At 32.1% G+C, this 27,582-nt stretch overlaps 2 protein-coding genes across 2 annotated transcripts; one reads left to right on the top strand and one right to left on the bottom strand.

Moving 5' to 3' along the window:
* Positions 1-984: 984 nt before the first annotated feature.
* LOC149897444 (ethanolaminephosphotransferase 1-like) lies at positions 985-18,933 on the bottom strand. The gene is made up of 9 exons (XM_090116396.1): positions 18,699-18,933; positions 16,831-16,899; positions 10,144-10,363; positions 9,394-9,547; positions 8,779-8,887; positions 6,914-7,071; positions 5,998-6,172; positions 5,213-5,389; positions 985-2,086 (listed from the first exon to the last, which is right to left on the bottom strand). The coding sequence occupies exons 1-9, from the start codon at positions 18,753-18,755 to the stop codon at positions 2,024-2,026; spliced, it is 1,182 nt and encodes a 393-aa protein (XP_089972522.1). The 5' UTR covers positions 18,756-18,933; the 3' UTR covers positions 985-2,023.
* A 1,482-nt stretch (positions 18,934-20,415) lies between these two features.
* On the top strand, positions 20,416-26,408 carry LOC149897445 (caspase-3-like). Its single transcript, XM_090116189.1, has 5 exons — positions 20,416-20,890; positions 21,924-22,102; positions 22,580-22,734; positions 23,334-23,705; positions 25,957-26,408. Exons 1-5 carry the CDS (start codon positions 20,488-20,490, stop codon positions 26,156-26,158), a joined length of 1,311 nt encoding a protein of 436 aa, XP_089972315.1. The 5' UTR covers positions 20,416-20,487; the 3' UTR covers positions 26,159-26,408.
* Positions 26,409-27,582: the final 1,174 nt, after the last annotated feature.

The following is a 27,582-nucleotide window of genomic DNA, read 5'->3' on the forward strand; positions in this document are numbered from 1 at the left end:
TTAACGCATTACCTGCTGAATTAATTGCGAATTAAACAGAGTTATTTTATTGTACTTAAAATAACTAAATTGTTTTATAAACTGTACGAAAATAATGATTTAATATGAATAATACTTATGCGTGCAAAAGCACTGAGGCTAAATTCTTAGAACAGGCTATCTACGAAATGGCTAGTCTAGATGCTAAATGCTAAAATTAGAACGGCTATCTAAGTTACATACTGCGTTTTTTGTTCCTTTAAAGTGAAACTTCTTTAGGCGCGTTGAGAGTAAAATTTCAATTGCGTCATGGCAATACCGTCACGTCATGGAGTAAGGCGCTTATCTTGCCAAAGAAGTTTCACTTCTGACACGTGTGCTCGGCACACGCTTGCTTATTAATATAGTATTTAGAATTTTTCTCTCATAATTTATTGTTTTTCTTTTGTAGTAGTCAATTCTTTTCGGAGAAATTTATATACATAGTTTCCAATTATGCTTCCTTTATATACAAGAGCATTTATGGCATAATATTATAATCACACACATTGCTTAAATATTTTTAGTGCACATTGAAGGTTAAATAATAATAAATATAAAAAATAATGTGAGTATTTTTCAATAATGCTTGATTTCAAGATGCTTTCAAATTGTCAGATTAAACAATTTATTGTAAGTAATTTTTTTAAATTATGTAGAACCCCAATATCTATCAATTGATATTTTGTGTTTAAAAGGCGTTTCTTAAAATTACGTTAAATCTGAAAATTTGAAGGTAAACTGTGAAACTTATGTTGGTTATGAAGGTTATGAGGTATTTAGTAAACAATCTATAAATAATAAGTATGAAAAATGATTTATCAAAGAATGTTCACAAAATACAATAAGAAAATAATAATTTAATAATTTCACTTAAAACAGAATAATAATAATTATTGAAGTGCTAAGTTATATTCATATGTAACTTATAGTAGTTAAGTTTTAGTAAACTTAACTACTATAAAATTAACTTAGTAGTTTAAAAAAGTTAAATTAGTGAAAATAAGTGTTCCAATTTGGTCAAAGTGTAAAATAAATATAAAATATACATGTAAAATAATTAGCTTAAAATTAAAATGTACTAAATAAAGACAATGCGTGCTATGAACCCTTGAAATAAAGACGTGTACAGATGCATAAATTTACAAAATAATACCGAAAATAGTGTACACTATCTTTATAAACATAACATTAAAATTTAGAATATTGATATTTTAGTGGTCTTCTGAAGTATTGAATTAGTATGATATTTTTTTATTATACATTAAAAATCATAATATGGGATTATTTTGTGAGTGATTAAATATATTGTGTTTTATAACTCAGGCCCTGGAATCACAGACACAATAGAAAATCTATTGTGTCGTGGACCGATCGGGCCGTTCGGGGCCCAATGGGTTAAGGAAATCTACTTTTAATTGCTCTATTGATTTTAAGCAAAAGTCAGTCAAATTAGTAAGCCTTATTCCTCAAAAAATGATGATGACGAAGGCTAATTTAATTATTTTATAAGCAGTAATTGTCATGTTATTTACCACTTAAACATCATAATTCGACATAATCCATGTTAGACAGAGAGAGATAGTGCATATCTGTTTCTCTTTCCAACAACCACCACTTACTGATAGCATATTTAACACTTTTCTATACTTTCATACAATATTTGTAATTTAACTGACAGATAAGCTAAACAAAACATATACAGAAGTTGTAACTGACTTAAATCCTACTACTATTATAAAGGCGAAAGTTTGTATGTATGGATGTTTGTTACTCTTTCACGTAAAAACTACTGAACCGATTACAATGAAATTTAGCACAAATATAGAGGGTAACGTGGATTAACACATAGGATAGGTTTTATCCCGAAAGTCCCACGGGAACGGGAACTACGCGGGCGAAGCCGCAGGCGGAAAGCTAGTATTCCCATATTAAGATTTTCAATGTATTGGAATGATTATTTATTGTTAATGTTATGTTTCTAGCACACATTGTCGTCTAAGAGTCAATCTGCGCGCTGTTTTATGTGGAAACAGCTTATTCTGAAGTGGTCGCACATTTGTCGTACCTGAAAATTAAAACAGGTTACAAATAATAGGGTATTTTAAAAATATTATTAATAGTTTATAAGTCGTGCTCTTTCACTTACGCTTATAAAACAGATCTAACATCTTGCTCGAGTACACGAGTCGGGCTTTTAAATGATTCCAGTTTTGCTTTTTGAATGTGTATGTACTATGTTAACATAACTTTATCTATGGTTTCTGTAGATTAATTAGGTTGGCTTCAGTTTTTTGTAAGAACTAGATATATTTATTTTTTATTTGTCCATTATATGATTTACAATTAATGTACGACAGTGGGTCCCAAACTAAGTGAAATACTTGTGTCTTGGGACCCTGAGTTGCGCTTCTTGGTTATATACATATGTTATGGACAGTAGAAAGTTAACAAGTAGGTAAATAATCTATACTCTGTCCATTATATTATTTGCTTTTTGACAGCTTCACGCCTATGAAGGATTGTATTGTCTATGTTAAAATGTCATACAAATAATTATCGTTCTTCATGGACAGGTCCCGCCCACTTAGTGATGTCTACACAGAATTATTCGAAGATGGGTCGATAGATTATAATAATCGATAGAAATACTCTGTAAAATATATCCGATGCAGAAAAACTCTTCTATTATGTTATATAATTTAAACGTAAAGACAACCAAATTGTAAGATAGAAACCAATAAATAATAAAATATTAGTTTAGTTTAGTTTTAACATACAATGCATAGATATGTGGTCTTATTATTACATATCTTATTAGTACGTTTACGTTGTAATTATTATTTACGTACCTGATTCGATTTATGATAATATTTTTAATTTATAATTGAAATAGTATCACAATCGATAATCTTTTGAACATCACTTCTGGTATCACCCGTCGAGCTGTCAAAAAGCAATTCTTATAGTGGACAGACTATAATGTAATGTAAGTTAATACAATTAATAAAAAAATAAAAGAAAAACAAAGTACATTATTTTGCGGTTTGCAGCACGCGTGTTCGTGATAGTGTGTGTGTGTTTACGTGTGTGTGTGTAAGTGAGTGAGTGTTTGTGTGTGTGTGTCATTGTTTGTGAGTGAAGGCATATTGTTATAGTGTGTGTCAGCTCAGTGGTCCTTTAAGTAATTGTTCGGTTTCTTCAAAAGACAGCGTATGTAACCATTTCTTTATGACCTTCTTGCATGTGTAGTTCGATAGTAGTGTTATGTTACAATGTTTGTTGACATTATTGTATATCCGAGGAAACAAAAATTTTGGACATCGTTTAGCTAAAAGGGAGGATGCACGAGGACATGGCAGTGAGAATGTACGCCTTGAGGTGAGTTTTTTAAAGTCCTTTCTTATTTTTAAGGTTCTGTGAGTAGTTAACACAGCCTTGAGAACGAAGAGCTGCCTGACCCTTAGGACTGCAAGCTCGCTATACAGCTCAGCTGTTGGGAAGCGGAAGGGTTTTCTCAGCATCACCTTTATGACGGCTCTTTGCGCTCTCTCCACAGTGATGAAGTTAGTTATTCCTGCACCCCCCCAAACAGATATGCCATATTGCAGAATAGATTGACAGAGCGTGAAATAAGGAGGTGAGAATTGGAAGAGGAGTACAATCTCGCAGTTTTTTCATTACATAAATGAGTTTTCTAGTTCGCGAAGACAATGTTTCAATGTGAGATTTGAATGATAAGTTTTCGTCCAGTATGATTCCGAGATATCTTATAGTTTTTACACGTTCCACTATAGTACAGTTTTGGTCGCAGTTGTTTAATTCAGGATTATTGCACGTATGAAATTTAACTTGGAGATTTTGATTTGGTTTCGATGCCTGTGTTTTGGAAAAAGCAATTAATTTAGTTTTTTTTATATTTAAAGTTAGGAGATTTCTATCAAGAGCTTTAGCTAAAGTTTGGAGTCCAGATTCTGCGAGTTTGTACACCTCATCCCATCCATTAGAATGGAATATAATGGCTGTGTCGTCTGCGTAGGATATTATTTGAGCACTATTTAGAGGTAAGTTTACTATTTCGTTTATGTACAGGGTAAATAAGGTGGGACCGAGTATGCTGCCCTGCGGTACGCCAAATTTAATTGGTAAGACCTCACTCGCTATCCCGTCTATTTTTACATATTGTTTGCGGTTAGTCAAATAGCTAGAGAACCAGTCAAGCGCAAGGCCCCTTATTCCGACTGATTCTAACTTTTTTATGAGCAGACTCGGCGATATGGTATCGAACGCTTTGGCTAGGTCGATGAATACCGCCAAAGCTTGTTCGCCATTTTGTATATGCGAGGCCACTGAGTTAGTTAGCAGCATGGCAGCGTCTTCCGTCGATTTACCCTTTCTGAATCCGAATTGCCTGTCACTAATAAGATTTTGTTTATCTAGGTAGTTAAGTAGTCTTCTGTTAACTATCTTCTCAAGAAGTTTCGATAGGATGTTTAATAGCGCGATGGGTCTGAAGTTTTCAGGGATGTCGACTGGCCCCCCTTTATGAATGGGGGTTACGGCTGCAATTTTCCAGCAATCAGGGAATGAGCCTGAACTTAAACTCAGGTTAAATATGTGGGAAAGAGGTTTAGCAATAAAAGGCCTTATTTTTTTCAATAAACGTGCCGTAATGCCGTCAGGTCCAGGCGAGCTATCAGTTTTAATCTGTGAGAGATACTTGTCGACTTCGGATTCATCAGTAGGGAGGAAGAAAAAAGAGTTTATCGACGGGGTGGCCAGTGAGTGATTATTTGTGAGTGTTTGTTCTGTTGCAGAGAGCCTGTTTAAGATTGTGTTAGAGAGATTTTTGCCAACTGTCGTGAAATAGTGATTGAGTGAATTTAGTGTGTTGTTGTGTGTGTCATTAGCTAGTTTTATCGGGTCATTTTTGTGTGCGGAAGGATGTATGATAGATTTAAGTAGCTTTAAAAATAATATTTATTATTGTATTTTATACAAGCTTTTAATGTACTCGTATGGGTAGGCCAAAATATTCACGTAAGCTGATAATCAACATCAGTTAACATCTACAAATCATACATCAAGAGCGGTTTTTAAAATCATTCCAGATTTCCCTTAAATATCAGTCAGTTTTTTCTTATATGTATTGAAAATACAATAAGCATTTAATGATTTTTCTCATAAAACTCACCACACAAGCGCCATAATGCACATGGGCAGCCACCACAAATGACGTCACAGTATAAAAGACAGTGGGTTCATATCTCGGGAATGTAAGCGAGGTCACAGCGCTGAGAATCAGCGGGTATATCAGCCAGTTGGTGGAGTCGCAGCGCTGGTTGCTCATTTGGCTGACTATCAGTCGACACTGAAATAAACGTAAATTATAAGGGCCGATTTTTCAATGCTTGGATAAATCGTATCCGTCCAATAAAGTATTACACGATAATATTAAAATGTCACGTAAACTGTCAAATACGGGCAATTAGAATACGTTTTTAAAATTATACCTTTTTTTATACATTATTCGACGAATAAGTTTTATCTAATCATTGAAAAATCGGCCCTAAATCAAATGGAGTTAACCAGCTAATGTAATTTTAATAAGATCGAGTTTATGGACCCTCTTCACAATCGACAGCGATGGCCCAACAAATGATCGTCGATATTTGCCGCCATTACGGCGATTATGAATAAACATGTACAATGATGGCCGATCGTAGAAATTTAGGCCCTCTACACTATCATGATTGCCTCAACTCGCCCGACGCTGCCCATTGTGAAGAGGGCCCATTACATGAATAACAGCTAGTTTCTAAATTGAGTATAACATTAAGAATGTCTCAGACAATACTTAAATGCTGCTTAAACATTTTCTACATGTGACATAAGCTCTCACAATCAATTTTCGATTCAGAATCTTGCTATAAAAAAACTTAGGTATGTGAAATTTTGAAAAAATATAATAATACTTACAGCAACATTACTAAACAAGGTACCAATTAACAAAAACACCATTCTAGGGTCATTATCGACCAATGAAGTCTTATGTACCCAAAAGCTGGATACAATAAAAATGCCCAGAATTGACCATAGTGGTCGTATAGCTTCTAGCGGGGATCGCATCTTGCCTGTTCGGAGCTTGTATGATCTGGAAATTAGTTTAAATTGTTATTGAAGTGAAACTTCTTTATCGGGGTTGGACAAAAATTTAGTGTAACATTTTTGCGTTACGCCGTACGCGTGACATTTTTGCGTTACGACGTACGCGTGACATTTTTGCGTTAGGCCATACTCGTGACATTTTTAAGGTCATAAAGAAGTTTCACTTCTTACGTGTGTACACTAGTACACGCAGACATTTTTTTATCTTATAATATCTGAACTATAGATACTATAGATAGTTTATTGAAGCACGAAAAAAATTTTTAAATAGATTATGTACTTTGTAATTTGCAAAACGAAATTTAAAAAATTAGTGTTAATAATTAGGAAACATTACCCAAATGTTTCCCAATTATTAACACTAATAAAACGAAAACTACACGACACCACAGTTTTTAAAACTATATGTGTGTTGAGGATAATCTCAGAAACATTTGAACCAATTTTAATCAGATTTTCAGAGTAATTAATATAGTTTTCTCATTTATAAATGGACTACTTCAGAATTTTGCATGGAAACGCTAAAAAATAATTCGCGAACACACCTATTATGACATAAAAACATGTAACACTTAACTTTTACATATTATAAGAAGATTATAAGAATATAATATGTAAAAGTGAAATATTGTAATTTGAAAAAGTAGACACTTTTTCGAGATTTAAATAATAAAGCCATAAAAGAATTCACGAACAAATTATAATCACTTAAAAATTAAATACTTACTGTTGAATATTATATAAAGCAACAGGCAAATTGGTGAGAACCCCTGTACCATATATGACCCATTCGAAAGCATTGGCAAGTGTGTAACTGCCAAATATGTACTTTTTGTAATATGCTGTTCCTTTTACACCCGTCCACATGAAGAAAAAGGTGGATGCCTGAAAGTTACAAATCTCAGTTAATACAAATAATATATTAACTACTAGCCTTTCGCACGCGGCTTCGCCCGCGTTTTGAAATAAAAACCCGCATAGTTCCCGTGGGATTTCCGGGATGAAACCTATCCTATGTGTTAATCCAAGTTACCCTCTATATGTGTGCTAAATTTCATGTCGGTTCAGTAGTATTTTATTTTATTTATTTATTTATTAGAAATACCAACGTTTGTTTACATTGTTTCATTAATTATTAATTACAGACTTATTGTATTACAGACTTATTCTAAATGTAACAAACAATTATAGGTATTCACAACATGCAAATATAAATTACACAAACTGACAATTTTAATTGTAAACTCTACAGCGAGAAGAGAAAAAACAACATTAAATTATAAAATAATATAAGACAATAAATAGTTGCGTCTAATTACTAACACATAACTATAATAAATTGATTCTTCTATTTTGGTGTTAGAACATAAGGCTAAGAAAATAATATAATTTTTAATAACTATGACTACATGCTATCCATTAAGCTTACATACAAACAATTTACGAACAGTTCGGAGAGATGTATTATTAATATCGATGATATCACCATATTTATTTACCATCTTGCACAGTCTTGGAATAGGAGAGTTGGCTCCGAACTTACACCTACGGACTGGTGGAACAAGTGGCTCAATTTGCTTTCGGGGATACCTACTAGGGACACGAAAATTTACTTTATTCAAAAGTTGAGGGCAGTCAATTTTATTATTTAACAATTTTAATGCAAAAATAAGATCGATTAAAATTTGCCGTTCCTCTAAAGAAGTCATTTTGAAAAATGCCAGTCTATTAGTGTAGGAACGCAAACTATTTCTTGACAGTCCGTTTGAATAAATTAAATGCCAAATAAATCTTTTTTGAATTCGTTCTATTCTTAACATGTGTGTCGCATAGTGAGGTCTCCAAACCACCGATCCGTATTCCAAAATGCTTCGTACTAATGAGTTGTATAGCGAAATTTTTAAGTTATTATCCCGAAATACTTTTATATTTCTAATTAAAAATCCTAGCATTTTATATGCTCGGGAGGTAATGTACTCTATATGAGGAACGAAAGTTAACTTAGCATCAAAAACAATGCCCAGATCTTTAACTTGGTTCAGTCTCTGCAGAGAAGTGCCATTGATACCATATGTGTATGCGACGTTAGTGCTTTTTCGTGAAAAAGTAATAAAGAAAGTGAAAGAGTAACAAACACACACATATCCTCACAAACTTTCGCATTTATAATATTAGTAGGATGCTAAAGATAAAAAACAAGTAAAAATAAACTCAATAAATACTTATGATACCACTATGATACTGAATGTCAATATTATGATAACAATAAAAATGACAATTTTTATTACCATATTTTCTACACTAATATTATAAAGAGGAAAACTTTGTTTGTTTGTTTGTTTGATTGTAATGAATAGGCTCATAAACTACTGGACCGATTTTAAAAATTCTTTCACCATTCGAAAGCTAAATTATCCACGAGTAACATAGGCTAGGTTTTATCCCGGAAATCCCACGGGAACGGGAACTATGCGGGTTTTTCTTTGAAAACGCGGGCGAAGCCGCAGGCGGAAAGCTAGTATTTAATAAACTTACTGAAATGTTAAAAATATTACAAAAATATACTATAAAGATCAGAATTTTTATACTCACCCACATACTGAAATCGTACCCCCACGGTAGAAACAGCACGCCTGTATTATATTTCTCCCAATGACTTAAATAGAAGTTGAGGAGTAAATTCCACATTATGTAATACATTCTGAAAAATTAAATATAAAATGTAATATTGTACAAACAAAAGAACCGTGTACTATTTCAATTAACTAATATATAGTAATCGAAATTGAAATTAATTTATTTCTGAAAATTTAATGTAAGAATAGGATCGCCATAATTATGACGTCATAACCATCCTCCATCGAAAGGTCATAACAAAATGTCCAAGCAGCGTTGAATAAAATATTCATTGAAATCAACACCTTATTTCAGGGCAGTAATGTTCAAACTGTTTTGTATCACTCATTAAAAAACTCTGCCTAATGCAGTATGCACACATAGGCAGTCTTTTGGTTCGGACATTTTGACCGTGATTGTGATTTTAGCTCAAAGCATTCATTGAAATTACTACTTTATTTCGTGGCAGTGATGTTCAAACTCTATTGTGTGAAAATTATGAAGAATGTGCCTTATAGTTTTGGTTAGGACATTTTTTCACGGGACTGTGAGTGTAATTGTTTATTTTGCTTGTAATAATTATAAACATACCTTATAGGCGGAATAGAGAAATCCAACCGGCCAAATATGGAATAAAGGCAAGCCGGTATGAAGAATACTGAATACGAATCTAGACCATGGTCGAATAGTTCACCTAAAGGACCTGAGGTCTGTGTACGGCGGGCTTGCTTGCCGTCTATACCATCTGGAAATGTATAATTATTTTAATTTGATAATAGTGATAAGATGTAGTAGATGAAATGCGGATGCGATGAATTCGGATGCAATTTTTTTTTTCAGTTAGGGAAAAAAAAATAGCGTATTTGATATGGCATTTTAAATTGAGAGGTTATGGTATTTTAAATTGAGAGGTTATGGCATTTTAAATTGAGAGGTTATGGTATTTTAAATTGAGAGGTTATGGCATTTTAAATTGAGAGGTTATGGCATTTTAAATTGAGAGGTTATGGCATTTTAAATTGAGAGGTTATGGCATTTTAAATTGAGAGGTTATGGCATTATAAATTGAGAGGTTTTGTCATCTTTATTAATTGGTGTCTAAGAGTGACTCTGGATATTCCAAAGTAAATACAAAAATACAAACTTTGGTGCCGAATTATGCATTCAAAATCTATCAAATGGGGTATCCACAATTTGGGATTTAAATAAGTGTATACAACAGCAGCTATACAATGAACAATTTTTAAGTGAAACATCTTTCACATTGGAATTATTACATTTTCAATAACTACATACAATTTTTTATCCTTACACACGTAATATATTTAAAGTACAACTTACCCAAAGTATAAGCTAAAAACAGGAACACAGCCAGCAAATACCACAGCGACTGTGGAATCACCTCTGTATGACCATTTAACGGTTCAGTCGAGGTACCATTGACTCTGGCACTCGCCGCTGTGTAGTCATAGTCGTAGTAGGAGAGTAGGATAAAGTCGAGGACTGTTAGGAGAAACCCCGCGAAGGTTAGGACGTTTGGAGCTACCCATCTTGGTACTAGCTGAAATGGAAAGATTTAGAACTATTTAATATATTAGAATTATTATGTATGTAACTATGTATTTCATAAGAACTGTATACATATAAGAACTAGCCGTGTTATGGGGTGAAACAAGTATTTTTAAAGTGAAACTTCTTTAGGCGCGTTGAGAGGAAATCACGTCAAGGTCGCGTCATGGCAATACCGTCACATTTGTTTACTATGGAATAAAACACGAGTGTTTTAAGAATAGTTTATTTCTTACGAAGGCTAAGCAAGTGTGTATTCAATATTCATTTGTAATTTAAATGCAATGCGGAAGTATGTATCTAACTAAGGACTTAGGATACAAATCACGATTACTACTAATTGAAGAAATTTTAGTTTTAAATTACGTTTCACGAAAACGCCAGAATATAATTTTTATAGGAAAGTACATACATGCACTTAAAGTATAAAACATTTTTTTTATGAATAACTAGCGGTCCGCCCCGGCTTCGCCCGTGCCCCCTGGTACATATTTCGCAATAAAAGGTAGCCTATGTTCTTTTTCAGGGTCTAAAGATAATCTGTGCCAAATTTCATCAAAATCAGTCCAGTAGTTTATGCGTGAAAACCATACATACATACATACAAACCTTTCTTCTTTATAATATTAGTATAGATATTTGGTCCCAGTGCAGCCTCCCAGGTAGATGGCCGTTTGAACAAAATTATATTAATTTACGACTGGTTGTCTGTTGACCTTAGTCAATAACTTATTTATTATTTATACTTAGGACGTGTTTATACTATTTCCAGCTAAGTAATACGAGTATATATGGATTCCTTAACAAGATCATAATATCGTTTGTATATTGTTCTATAATTGTTCATTTTATATAAGCACTGTTGTTTGATATATTTTCAGAATTTTATTGCGTAATGATACGTTTTAAAGATAATGTTATTATCATGATCAGGCCATATTTGTTTTGACTGCGCAGTGCGGGTCACAGGCCTCCTATGAAGGCTTAGGCCTATCTATCACACTGGCCAAGTGCGGGTCGGCAAGTCTTACGTCGTACGTACTCACGATGTTTTCCTTCACCGATTAGAATAGATTACAAAGGTACTGTACTGTGCATATAAATTGAAAAATCAACGACAACAAAATATATTTGTTGTATAATAGTTCATGTACATGATCCCTATTAAGGATCACGTAGGTAATCAAGAATATTTCGACATTCAACATTCGAACAACTTCTTAATAACATTTCTTGGGCCAAGTCGAATAGGCAGATCGGAGATTCTAGCCTTTGAAGACGTTCTTCTATGCTACAGATGATAAAAGCACGCTCTGTAGTCGTATAACAATGACCAAGATGAATTGGCTTACAATGTAGCATCTGCATGGTGCATTCACACACAGTCCACAATGATGCAAGCTAGATAGTAAAAGGTCTCGAAGGACCAATTATAAAGTGAAGTCTTAAGTCCCAATTTAACATAATTTTTAATGATTTCCTTACCCCTCGTTTTCACCAAGAAACAAGTTAAATACTAGTATGATACAAAACTTGTAGAATACTTTTCAAAACATAATTATTTGTTTTATACATGTATTGAGACTGTCTCAAACATGCTTTCGTTCACACTTTGTAGCCAACAAGTATTTATACAAGTATAAAACACATTTTCGTTTACAGTTTACACTGAAGTCTGTGACATGTTAGAACTTATCTGAACCATTGATAGCGTTTACAAGTCAGTAGTTGATTAGTTTTATATACTCTAGCCAGAGGTCTTTTCTAATTTATGATAGGAACTCACGTGTGTGACAAGTTTCATTGATATTATATGAAAGGTTAAATAGTAATACCTAATAGGGTTGTAACGGAACTCCGCCTCCGCCTCCGTTACTGCGGAACTTCCGCAAAGAATTTAGCCTCCGCCTCCGCAAAATTTATGCGGAGTCATATCGGAAGTTCATTTACGATCAAAAACAACGCGCAAGGAGCGACGCGGCCGCTCGGTTGCGTGTTTTCAAGTGAAATGGTCGAGAGTTTGCTTAAGCCGCGGGAACACGGCCAAGCGGGTGGTGGGAGTGTGAATCATATAACATTAAAGGTAAAGTTTTTGCTCTGAATGTTTAGTTCGCATTTACTTATCGGCGCCACCAAGTTCAGTGCCAAGCGAACAGTTATTTAGTGCTGCTGGTTTAATTTACGAACCCTTGAGAAACCGCTTAGAAGGCGAAAAAGCCGCAAAGCTTTTGTTCGTAAAATATAATTTGCCTCTTGTCAATTTTGATTACTAAGATGAATCATGAACATGTATGTATTATATATAGTACACATTATATACATATACTATAAATAAATGTTGCTGACTCTATTAATCATAAATTTATTTATATTTTCCCAACAAATTTCACCTCCGCCTCCGCCTCCGTTAACCTCCGCATCCGCGGAGGCGAACCTCTTCACCTCCGCATCCGCCTCCGCCTCCGCTAAGTAGGCCTCCGTTACAACCCTAATACCTAACATTTACTGTATTCATTAAATTACATTTTTCCGGTTAGAGTAGCAGTAGTTACGTAATGAACTATGGTTGACGACTTTGTTCTAAACGTAGGAATTCGTTATGTAGTTGATTGTAAAATACTTTTTAACAATGAGAATAAAATAAGTGATGTTTTGACAAGGCACAACAACAGTTAAGACAATAATTTATTTGCATGTACATAAAATATTATTTAAAGTAAAAATTTCACACCTTGAATGTAGTCTTATTTTTAAATGCTTTTAACTATGCTTAACTATACGTAAAGCTTCAGTATTGTACAAGTATCTTTTCTACTACTACTATAAGCAGTGTGGGCAGCCCTATATTGATAATATACATGCGTGTTAGTACCTCTTATTTTGCATCAGATTTTGGATATTGTTTCACATGACGAAGTTTTAATTTACTCTACAAACGAGTATCAAACGATAAACGTATCAATGACAGATAAAACGAAAAAAAAATACGTTTTTTTAACATTTGTACCTAATTATTGTAAGTAATCGTAATTTTATCGCAAATAGTGCACACTCATTAAATATTAAATTACATAGCATTGTAATTACTGATTGTTATATACATTTGAAATTCACAGACTACGCTATATGGGCATAATAAAACCAAGATAAGCTATGGGAACCAGACAGCAGACTATAGAAACTGCAGTGCACCATTCTTAGTTAAATATAACACAGTATATTGAAACATGTTTTTCGAGAAAATTCGTTAATGAATTTATTTATGTTATCTGTGGACTGAATCTAAGAAGCTTAGTTTTTAAGCTATTGCATAGCTTCTAGTGCGGGCCTTGAGCGCGGGGACCGAATCGAGAAATTCCGTAACGAAAATAACTCACGCTCCCCACTCCGACGGACACGGAGGTGTGGCTTGAAGGCATGCTATGCAATAGCTTTACCGCGGCAGTCCCCGAGTGCCACACGTCTTTTTTTGGCAAAGCAGGCAAAGGGCGGGCTACCTGTTGTTAAGTGGTCACCACCGTCCATAAATACTAGTATGATAGTATGACTGGTGGCCTCGTAATAATAAGAGTATTATAAAGATTACTATATTAATCAAGTTAATAATACATTTTGATTGTTTATAATAAATGATAATCTATCTTTATATTTCTAACTCGAACAAGAGCGAATATCTGGATAAACTTTGACCTAGAGATACAATAAATATTTTGAATTGTTTGCAATTTTTTAACATATCGTATGTTCTGAAATACTTGCACATTAATAGAAGTTTTATATGGGCATTAGTTTCGAACGAAGCCGTGTGCTTCAGCTAGTTAAAAATACGATACATGATTTCATGCCCCAAGATAGTGATTAAATATAATGCAATAGATGTCGTTTTAACACGCGATCGTTATAAATATTCTTATAAACTGTTATTACTATTTCCTATATTATAAAATTGCTTGTAATTGTTCTTTTTATGCTACTTATTGTAATTATTTCGCAAATTGCCTATTGTACTTACACTTACTCTACGGGGGAAATGTTGTTTAAAATTTCCGAATTTTCCAAAGTGACGTACCTAGTTAAGATCGCGGGATCTCTCTTTTTCTTTCATATGGGTTTTCTTAAAATCGTTAAAATCATTTAATATCCTAGAAAACTGTTTCTAGATAGAAGAACGGGTAAGAAACCACCCTTTTATTTAAGTGGGGAAATCTTCCAAAGATACCCATGGCCCCCGGGGAAGGAGCCGTGGGTTATGTCGGATTCTTACCGTCTAAAACCCCACTGTGTTCCGTCGAGCCGCTTTAATGATTGGCCCTAAAATGCTACTTAATAAATTAATCGTCCTCGCAGCATCGACTACGCTATCCATTGGTGAAAACAGAATGAAAATCGTCACAGAAATTTTTCAGTTTATCGCGAATAGGCGGACAGACGAGGCTCTGTTTTATATTATTTGAATATCGGCAAAGTCAAATTGTACTCATATGTAATTTTAGTTGATCGAACTATTCACGACAGAAGGCCAACAACTAAACACTGTACAAAAAACGGGTTATGTAAAAAATTTAACGTATCCGAATCACTTGTTTGTCACAGGTTAAAGTTATTTAAGTTTAATTATCTTATCATTCGCGAGTAATATATACATACATATACATTTAAATGTGATAAACGTTGGCAAAATATTGACTTGGGAATATAGGTCAACCAATTTCGTGATTAGTTGTTAAATTTATTTTTCAGGAAATGTTTTTTTATCTGTCTTGTCTTCACTGTTATCTGAGAGATAGGATATAAGTAGTATTACGTTTTTAAAGCGATTGTCTCCATTGTTTAATTATTTCCTCGAAAAGCGGTGAAATTGGAAGGTTTGGATTCAGTATTTCATTTCACACATCCCTATTAAAAAAAAAAAAAAACACTTTTACTAGAATAATAAATGTGGGTAGTAAACAATAATTTTGACTGTAACTTTAATCAATAAAAATTATCTCTGCATATTCTGTAATAATGCTACATAATTAATACTAATTAAAGTTTAAAAGTTGAAGCTTGATTAAAACAAGGGCTTTTTAAAACCCTACCACCTAGTTAGAATATACCATGGCTTTAGCAGGGGCACAGAATAGTTAATAGTACAGGTAGGGGTGAGTGTCTTGTGAAGGAATATTATTTGACTAGTAGGCTAGCCCAGCTTTGCCCATGGTATTTATATAGTCGACTATATAAATATATAACACAGGGATCACATACTAATCCAACAGTGAAAGAAGTTTTATATTATTATAGGTATAGATTACATAATCACTTCCACTAACATTTTTTCCACTGGCAGAAATAAAATCGACATTTCTTATAATATTCAAGGCCAATGATTACTGCGTAAAGTGTAAACAGTGTCTAAAAATCACACATAATTATGGTAATTATGTCTTTTGTCTTATCTAAGAATCTATTATAACATAGATATTAGGACACTTCTAATTAATTCAGTACTAAAGATTAAATGTATCTTTAGGATTATGATGGCTTTGGTTAGAATGTGATTTAATGATCTTTATCACAATTATTTATTCAACATATTTGTAGTGATTCATTGACATTTATAAGATAAGGAAATTATCAATAAGGTGTACATCGCAAACAATTTTTTTGGGGTAATATTCCATTTTTGTTTCTTGTAGCGATGTTACTATACTCTGTCCATTATATTATTTGCTTTTTGACAGCTTCACGCCTATGAAGAATTGTAATGTCTATGTTAAAATGTCATACAAATAATTATTGTACTTCATGGACCGGCCCCGCCCACTTAGTGATGTCTACACAGAATTATTCAATGATGGGTCGATAGATTGTAATAATCGATAGAAATACTATGTAAAATATATCCGATACAGAAAAACTCTAACATAAAGACAACCAAATTGTATGATAGAAACCAATAAATAATAAAATATTAGTTTAGTTTAGTTTTAACATAAAATTCATAGATATGTGGTCTTATTATTACATATCTTATTAGTAGGTTTACGTTTTAATTATTATTTGCGTACCTGATTCGATTTATGATAATATTTTGAATTTATAATTGGAATGGTATCACAATCGATAATCTTTTGGACATCACTTCTGGTATCACCCGTCGAGCTGTCAAAAGGCAATTCTTATAGTGGACAGACTATAATATAAAATCTTCAGTACAACCCCATACACTTATATTATCAAAAGATTTATACATTTGAAAGGCCATAAGTCTGCGCTATTATTATCAAGAAATTTGTTTTTCTGTATGTAATTAATTCAAAAACAACAATTATTTAAAAAATTAAACTAAAAAAGAAGAAAGCTACATCTTTACAAGTAACATAAAAACGCTACTTTTTCAGGTCAATGTGGGCAAAGCCACAGCAAGTTTTCTTATATAAATGGGGTATATCAAAGAATATAATGTTTTCTTACCTCAACAACTTTATTCCAAAACGGGTGCATCACATATACACTCAGAGGGCTTGTGTCTTTCGACATATACTGAAAACAAATATTTTAAGTGTTATATAAACATTTACATTCTAATTTTTGAAGTGAAACTCCTTTAGGCGTGTTGAGAGTTAAATTTCATGGCAATACAATCACATTATGGAGTAATACGATGTTTTTGGTATCTTTGAATCTTGCAAAAGCAATTTCACTTCTGACATGTTTGCTCGGCATACATACTTTTTTATGACATGATCTATCCACAGAACAAATTTAAATGAAATTGGTGCAGTATTTCCTGTTTAAAAGAGCAATAGTTACTCTATAACTAGCTTTACAGCCGCAGCTTCACTCCATGGTCAAAAGGAATTGTAATGGGAATGAGATGTTACACTGCGTTAAAAAAAGCCTGTTTGTCTCCTAACTATCTCCAGATACAAAAATTATACCATAGAATTTCATTTCATATCATGGAAAGTTGGGTTTTATACAATAACATAGGTATAGGTAAACCAGAATCTGATGGCAATTAGGGAAATCAAAATTTTGAGTTTGCAACCCTAGGGAAAATGGACTGAACGATCTTGATACTTCTTATTTTTTATTTTGGCCTCAATTCACATTACATAAGTGGACAATACTGTACTTAATAATGAGATATCCACTAATATTATGTATGTACTTACCTACTTACATGTATAATATACATATTAGTTTTATATGTATATTAGACATATTATTATTTACACATACTTATATATTTTGTTTAAATGTGCCATGTCAAAATATGGATATAATGATAATGGAGATCAAAACTAGATTGCTTATAATTTTTTATAAAATAAAACAGAAATAAAATAAAACTATGTTTATTTTCGTAAGTATTAACAGATACACACATTATAAAGTTGACTTGGACAGCTTATGACTTGACGAATAGCCGTATTGGAAACTCCTGTAATAAGTTTTCATAAAATTATATTGTAATCAACAAAAAATATTATAGTTACCTACTTATAATATTTTTAATTAAAAGTATCAAAACGGGTAAGTCAAAATTACCAATAAAATCTTCAAAATTGAAAATTGTTATGTTTCTGACCCTTCTTCATCGAATATTTTTCTATACACATTGTAAACAACACCTCTTGCTTGTGATCTCAGCCGCTTTTTCGACATGTTAGAAGATTTTTTAGACAAAATCCTAAAAATTATTCATCAACTGCGAAGAAAACAAATAATTTGACGACCAATTTGATAGTTGTCAAATAAAGTTGCCACATGAAAATCTTTTATTTTATAAATATAAAAATGCCATCAGATTCTGGTAGACCTATAGATAATAAAATATAGCTAAACTGCAAAAATTATTTGAATATTCTAATTCTTCTATTAATGAAACAATTGAATTGAAAATGAACTTATTTAATTGAATTGAAAATGAAATTACTCTATTATATTGAAAAAAAATTAATTCCACAAGTATGTAACTACAAGTGATATTACATCCAAAAAAACTTCAAAATGTTTTGTTTATGTTAAATTTTTCGAATAATTAATGAAATTAATTTAATATAGAGCGAAAAATGCCGAAAAATATACCTATTGAATAATTGATTTTGAAAACAGAAAGCAAAAATGTTCTGTAATCTGTGGAAAATTTCTTAAAAAAAATGAGAGAGAAAAAGAAAAGTTTTATTTAAATTAAGAACGCATGTCGCATTCTACGATCAATTTTCTATGCAATGTTGCGCAAATCGATCGCGTCAAATAGGTTATTGTTTGTTTATAGAAGTACTTTTCAGTGTAATAAATAACAAAATTTAAATAGTTCAAATAAATTTACGTACCTTATAATTGTCGAAACCCTCGAGATGATCCCGAGTTAAATATTTGTAATTAAACATTTTCACTTTTTTATCACAACCATAAATAAACTAAATTACACTCTTTTTAGTAGTTTGTTCAAACACATGATATCTAACTATTTTCAGAAAAATATTCGGGAAAAACTAAAATTTTTACCGGTGTAAAACAGTAAATAAAATTAAAATTTAACGCTAAAAATCACGCCATCCCATCTACGATAAAAAATTTAAAATAGACACAGGTCACAGAGTACTTATCGAATAGAGGTATGGCTCCACTCGATTGTAGTTCTCGTCAAAAAATTTCTGTGTAATAATCGATGTTTTAAAATTTAAATCTTAATAAGTCATGAAAGCCCTTTTTGAAGTGAAACTTCTCTAAGCGCGTTGAGAGTAAAATTTCAAGGTCGCGTTATGGCTATAACGTCACGTCATTGAGTAAGGCAACGATTTTGGTATCTTTGAATTTTGCTAAAAATGTTTCTCTTCTGACACGTGTGCTCTTTTTTATATTATAATTTAGATATTAGGTTTATTATTTTATGAGACATTTGATAAATTAGGTATTTAAATAGCTTCTCGGTGGAATATTTATTTCATTTATCTATTTTGATTTTTGTATCGATATAACAAAAATCGATTTCTATAAATCGACGTAGCTGGGTCTATATGTATTCACTACTCTGTGATAATAATGACGTATTACGAGTAGTGTTACCATTTTTATTAAAATGTAAAACAAAATGTTGCAATATAAAATATATACTTTTATATAAAACAACAACTGAATGAGCGGATATTATTAAAACAATGGACTTTCGTGGCATTATAACAGGACGCGAAAAATGTATTTTATGTATATTTGATAGATTCAATAAATTTTACGAAAAGTTTTTTCACGAGTAGTCTTTTCGAATACTATTCATATAGGTACGTCTTAATGAATATCCATTCTCCATTTTCCATCATCCTCAGTCCAGCACATAAAAACTCTTGTCTCTTTATTTATTCATTATTTTCATTTATTTCATAGATATATTATATGTAGTTACACATAAGTTCTCACTTCTCCATACCTTATTAAAATATGAAGTTAGATTTTAGTAGGAGAACATTTTTGTCTGTAGAAACACGTATAAAATTTATATTAAAAACAAGTTAAAAACCTATTCAAATTCAAAGTTCGAACCTTACCTTTTATTTTCTTTCTATAGAATTTTTATTGTACAAAATTATTCAATAAGCACTACTATCGTTATTTAAAGCATATTTTGTTTCTTAATTTATCCAATGTGTAATTGCTAGTCATTCTTTCAAGGCGTAAGTATATATTTTATTTTCTTTAAGTAGTAAAATAATATGCCTTTTTTGAATAGGTTAAGGAATATCTTTCACAGATCGGTTTGAAGATTTGGATTTGTTTGTCTTTGTAATAATATTAATATGTAAACTACCAAGAAGTAACGTGTCTATAGAAAATCACAAACGGTAACATATGTATATTCTTGCCAGCAAAAAAACATTTCAAAGTTTGTACTTTCAAGGATACGCGGTATATTTTAAAAATGTTTGTTTTGAAACAATCACTCAATATACCTAATAGATAGGAATACTGTATCATCGAAGATTGCACCGGAATTGTTAACGTCCTACGTAACATCTGTCACACAATAAATTTTTAATCAATAATCTTTGCGGTATCGACCAGATAAGATTACTATAATACCAATAAACAAGTACACTGTTAATTTCTAAGAATAAACCCGTGGAAATGAACGACTCCGAATTTTTAGCTCCTATATACAGACCACTAAAAGTGTACCGGAGTGACAGTGAAGAAGACAATATAGCTATTGATGCTGATTTGAAAAAACCACCGGAATATGAAGAAAAAGAGATTGAGAAAGAAGAAGAAGAATTGGAAGTAGAATGTCTTGATAATAATATTTTCAATCAAAGAGCGTTAAGCAAATACGCAACTACATATGAATTAGAGAAATTCGAGAAGAATCTTCTAATAATATTCAATCAAGAGAATATTTATGGTTATAAGCCGAGATTGGGCACGGAACAAGATGTGAGGGAATTGGAAAATACTTTCACGAGGTTCGGATTTGTAGTGGAAGAATATAAAGACTATACGAAGGAGGAAATCTTTCAAGTGTTGGATACTTGTACGTATTTTGTTAAATGTGTTTGTGAATGTGTTTTTAATTCTATGTAACGTAAAGTATAGATGATGTAAATAGTTGAAATATAATATATTTATGTGTACCTATAATCGGTATATAAAATGAGGTCTGTATCGTTATGGAGGGAAATATAAGGCGGTAGATATCTTTAACTATTAAAAATGTAGCTAATTTTATAACTAACATTAAAGATTAATGTTGTGCGGTGTATAGGATAGGGTAGAGGCAGATATTTCAATTGTTTCACTGATCGATATTTTTCGCAGGTAAGTAGATGTTCGTGTTTCCATTCTAGTCCGTTTTTTACCGACCTATTTTTATCTAAGTTCTAGTCTCCTGGACCTTTCTGTTTATTTTTTTGTTTTAACTATACCTATTAATACAGCAACGCAGGTATCATTTATTTTTCTCCAGCATACTTTACATTTCATTAGTGATTTATTAAGATTGTGTTTTGATTATTCCTTGTATTGCGATTTATCGTTATTTTTGTATCTATTATAACGTAGTTTTATAGAATGTATCCTGATACGTTCAGATCTTGTTCAGATAGAGGAACGCGGGAGAATCGTTTGAGCTATAACCGTAGCTTCTACACAAATCTTAGTTTATATTATAACTAGCTGTGCCCCGCGATTGTGCCCGCATTGCTTCGCACCTATTGGTCTTAGCGTGATGATATATAGCCAATAGCCTTCATAGATAAATGCACATATAGTGAAACACAAATCGGATCCATGGTTCTTGGAGATTAGCGCGTTCGAGCAAGCAAACAAACTCTTCAGCTTCATAATATGAGTAAACCACGATCCGAGAGAGGCAATGTCTATGGAGGCAATATTATTGAGGCAATATTATGTCTATGGATAGGCTGTCATTGTTAGTGTTTATTTATAATCGCCGTAATGGCGGCAAATATTAACGATCATATTTCGTTGGGCCAACGCTGACCGCTGTGTAGAGCGCCCATTACCTTCATCGATTGGAACAACCGTTGAAGTTATTTTATTTTCAGTTAAAAGGCGAGATTTCACTGACTACGGTTGCGTGGCGATCGCAGTTTTAACACACGGGACAAGGGACGGAATCCTCCGGGCGAGGGACCAGCAGTTTACCGAATTCGACATTATTGATGCATTGAAAACGCATAATAAGCCGACATTGATCACGAAGCCTAAGTTGCTGATTATTCAGGTATGGCAACACATTTTATATTATAAGAGATACATTTTTGAAATGAGAATGTTCAATTTGTCAAAACTTATCGAAATCCGTTCAGTCATTGAGGGGTAAAAATTAAACGTAAGTACAGTTGTTTTACGTAAAACTTTACATTTTATTTTTATGTATTTTTCTGTATTAGGTAGCATTAATTGTATCAAATTGTACACAAAGGAAATAAATAATTATCCAATTTGGGTTCATCGAAAGTTGCGCATACATTTACCTACTTATATTATTTCGGCAAATCATTTATACTATTATTTATAGAAAATAGTTACCTAAGTATTAAGTTAGCAGATTTTAGAGTAAAGACTTCAAATGAATGAAATTGAATGCGTTTAATATATTGAAAATGAATAGGTAGGTACCTACATATTTTTTTCCAAAATCATTAGTCCCGTAAAATACAACAAAATGAGGTAATCCTTATAAAGAAATTTTTTCCAGGCTTGTAGAGGAGCAAAGGATATTCAAGGAGTTATCGTTGGAAGGAGTGCTAAAATACGAAAAGATATTGATGACGATTTCAATCCATACACATTGCCTGTGGAGGCAGATATGTTTGTACTTCATAGTTCTTATATGGGGAACCCGTCACATAGGTAACTATTTACACTAAAACACGAGAAACTATTAAAATAAAATCTGTGCGTGTACTAGTGTACACACGTAAGAAGTGAAACTTCTTTACGACCTTATTTTTCAAAAAATAACTTACTACATATATGCAACTTTACAGAAATACGTCGATCACGCGTGGTAGGGATAAGAAAAAGATGGCGCGTAACGGAAAAATATCACGCGTAACGAAAAAATGTTACACTAATTTTTTTTTCCAACCCCGATAAAGAAGTTTCACTTCAAACATTTATAAAAATAGTACAAATTTTTAATTTATAAGTACCCACTTATATTTAAAAATTTGGATTAGTTGGCCAAATAGACGTTTTTTTTTTGTTTAAAATTTCCTACATACTTTTTCCATTTTTATGATTGAAAATCGTCTACAATTATTAATATTCGTTATTTTTTGAAATAAATCGGCTGTTTTTATATCATAATTTAAAATAATACAGTTACCTACCTCCATATGGCTGACTCCTCCATTGCCTGATTTGCGATTTTATAAAATAGACTTTAGCGATCTTAGTTCTATAAAGTCTAAAAAAAAGTCTACCTTCATTAACAATTTTTTTTACAGAGACGAAATAAACGGCTCCTGGCTAATACAAACACTATGCCACAAAATAAAGTTACTATCCTCAACCCACGACTTAGAACACATCATAATAGACGTCAAACGTGAAGTAGCGATCGACAAATATCACGAAGAATACAATAGACGGACTTTAGAAATAGACACAAATAAACAAATCCCAGTAGTCACATCTACGTTAATAAGGAAGTTATATTTTAGAAGATTTGGGGAGGAAAATAATGCGGTTTCCCATACAGATAGTAATTTAGTGCAGTCTAAGAATGAGGTTCTGGACGCGTCGAGCCCGGTGTCGTTGGAGTTTGGACCGTGTTTGTGCTTTTTGGACTATTACGCGTATATTAAGAATTGTTTGAGGTGAGTATATGTAGGTATATATATTATGGTAAATGTACCTACCTAATATTGTGTAAAGTTATAATGTAATATTGAGATGATTTTAAAAGAGAAACTACGGATTTGCTTGCCGGTTTTTCTCCGTGGAAACTGCTTTCCGAATAGGTACTTAATTGTGACGATTCAATAGTGCTTCTAGGAGAAGTCTGATTGAATAAATAAATAAATAAATAGTTTTTTTTTGTAGATTTTTAGCTTTTTCGTCACTTTAATTGTAAAATTCCCTTTAAGTGCCTGTGATTTCCATCGAATGATATGGAAGTTTTATAAATTGTGGAAAAATTAGATTTTTTATATCAATGCATATAATGTAAAATGTACAGATATTGCATTTTTGCATCATCTTATTTTAAAGGAGATAGTATTATCTTGTCAATGCTTATTATCTTTGCAAAAAAAGGAAAGTTTTAGACTTTTCAATTTCATTTGTATAATGTAGAATGGTAGAGAAAATATTCGTGCAAGAAGTTGCAAGCCTACGTTATGTTTACAAGCTGGGTTGGTGGAATAGTCTTTGATCTCACAGTAATTTGACCTACATTCAAATTTAAAATGAGGATAATTTTATAAAAAAAAACTACCTTTTTTCAGACAAAAAAGTTAGAAACCTGAAAAATATTTAGTTATTTTTTTAGTTAATATTTGACATTCCATTTGATTAAAATTCAATGAATGAATAATACACTTAAAAAAAACAATTGAAATCGGAAATCGGGGATTTTCAATGGCATGTATGAGTAACCGTTGATGTCACTCAAGATAATAATTGCAATGACAATCTTGATTATATATTCACGACAATAATACAATAATATTATATGATTAACTATATGTTATTTAGAAAAATGTAGCTTTCTGCTGGTAAAAGAATTTATGAAATCGGCCCAGCAGTTTGTCATAATATTGCAAAAATACATACTTACTTAATAAAAATAATAATCTATACTAATCTATACTAATATTATAAAGAGGAAAGGTTTGTAATTATGTATGTATGTATGTATGGTTTTCACGCATAAACTGCTGGACCGATTTTGATGAAATTTGGCACAGACAATCTTTAGACCCTGAGAAAGAACATAGGCTACCTTTTATTGCGAAATATGTACCACGGGCGAAGCCGGGGCGGACCGCTAGTAAAGTATAAATCAAAGTAGATGTTGCTGTCTGCCTGTCCCTAAAAATTTCTTCAAAAACGTAAGCGCGGAAATTATCGAAAAAGTATTTGTAAATTCTCAGTCAAAGTAATCGTATCGCCATCGTCATGACGTCATTATTCGGTACAAATAAAAATTAGTTCCTTTTACACATGGCAGGGGCGCTTTTCAATAACCCATACAAATGCTCTCAAATCGAATACTTTGCTGATAGTTTTCGTGCTTGCACTTGAAAAGCAATTCGTCATACAACTTGAAGGATTACATGTTTTGATTGATGTATTTGAGGTTGAATTACTCATATACATGATATATATAATTATGACGAATACGTTCCTGCTGTGTTATTGATGCATCCTTTTTGTTTTGTGTAGAATAATGCGTCACTTTATGGCAAGCGATATCGATTATTTTATTATGTAAGATGCGTTTCTGTTATATGGTAAACTAGCTTTTCGCCCGAAGCTTGGCCTGCGTAGTCAAAGGAAAGCATAGGCAAAAAACTTACGGATTTATATTATCAGTAGGATTATCATTAAGTATATTTTGTAGGTTTTATTTCTATGCATTTTTTCGAAAAGGTTGTATCGAAAATATCACTATTTTAAATTAGTGTTGCACTATTGGCTATTGCGTTTATTTCGTATGTTGTTGCGTGGGTAGATACCTAAATCGATTTTTCAAGTAACTGTAAAATTAATCAGTTGTATAGATTTCATGGTATTATTTCTTTTTCATGGGCCTTCTCACAATGGGCAACGTTGGGCGAGTAGAGATGTTAGTGGCCTAATTATTGTCTATGATCGGCCGTCACTATAGTCTGTTTGGAGGTGTTTAATCATAATCGTCGTAATGGCGGCAAAAATCGGTGATGATTTGTTGGGCCAACGCTGCCCATTGTGTAGAGGGCCCATGCTAAAAAAATAACAGCTCTTCTTTTATTTATTTTCTAACTTTTAACCCCATGCATATGCAAGTTATGCAACCTCATGCATTTTTTTCATTTTTTATTGTACATGAAACCTTTTTTATGAATAAATGACATTTTTTTACAGGTTATTCCTCGACAAGAACCCCGAAGACGCGACAGCGCAGTCGTTTTTCGATATTTCCGAATCGTTCGACGACAATTTTGAGTTCAACTCAGCTAAAGAGAAAATGACGAAAGCTATTTGCAATCATTTATCTATTTATGCAAAGGACTTTGAATTTTACAAGTACCTTTATATAAAAACAACAGTGGATAGATTGAAATAGATATAAAAAGAGCGTGTGTGCCGAGCACACGTGTCAAAAGTGAAACTTCTTTGGAAAGATTCAAGATACATCATGTCATGTTGAGCGAAGTGTTGTACCCACGAAGGTTTCTGAGTTGACCAATCTTTGACAATGTACCACAGGTGAAGCCGGGGTGCACAGCTAGTATTATATATTTTTAATAAAGTCTAGGTTATGTTGAATGTAATAGAGACCGTTTTAGGCCTCTTGATGATGTGATTTTGTAAAACGTTGGCTAATAAAATTATTATTAATAATGTAAATAAATGAAATTGAAAAACATGTAGTTTAAGTTTTTAAATAATAAATAGTTTTTACTTTTTAAAATTTAAAATATATTTTTTTGTATTTTGCATTTTTTGAACAACGACATTTTTCGAGTGACCTGTGATGAGTAAGATATAATTATTTATATATTATTCATAATTGATCGAAATGTTAAACAATAATAAAACCACTGTTTTATTGTTATTAGATAAATAATATTTATTTCTTACATATAAAACTTACTGGAGGAAAAAGATAGAAGATAGAAGAATAGGATGAGGTATAATAATTTCGTTAACATTTTCCTAATAATTATATAACCACAAAATAATGATAATAGGTACGTTATTAAATTAAATTAACACAAAATAATTGATCAGCGAATTATGTGACGCATAAGTTGTCAAAATTAAATACTTTTACAGGAATTTTAGTCACAAAATAATCTATACTAATATTATAAAGCTTAAGAGTTTGTTTGTTTGTTTGAATAAAAATTAAATTATTTCGGTGATAGATAGCCCATTTAGAGGAAGGCTATATAATATATCATCACGCTAAGACCAACAGCCAACAGGAGGAGAGCCACGCGGGTGAAACCGCGTGGCGCGCCTAGTATGGCCTAAAGTCACCCGGTTCCTCGTCAAACAAAACAGGTAAAGTATTTATTTAGGCTTAAACATAATTAAAAACGGTTTATTGTATTCTATTATTTATTATCGACAAAATAATATTCACATAACGCTCTATGCAACATAAGTCTATGCTAAATGTTACATTGTCTAATTTTCACATAGATTTTAGACTTTTTTTAGATAAAGCTACGATGAATACGCCATAATAAATTTTGAACAATACTAACAATAAATAAATTTTGAATTTGAATTTGAAAAATTTAATCAAAGCGCACACATTAATTTACTGATATTCTAATTTCTGAAATATTTTTAAAACACTAATAGCTTATCTAAATGTGGAATCTCAGTTAAAAATTACTTTGTCAGTTAAAAATTAACCGCGTCTTGAGCCAAATGGTTCAAAGTGAATGCCAAATGCATGTCTTAGTAACTCTATATCTAACTGAAGGATGCATTTACCCAATCAGTTAAAAATACAAGTTTGTTTATTGCTTTTAA

Source organism: Colias eurytheme, chromosome 25, assembly GCF_061535395.1.
Source record: "Colias eurytheme isolate Ceu_HAF_F1 chromosome 25, ilColEury1 Martin Lab GWU primary, whole genome shotgun sequence".
Lineage (NCBI taxonomy): Eukaryota > Metazoa > Arthropoda > Insecta > Lepidoptera > Pieridae > Colias > Colias eurytheme.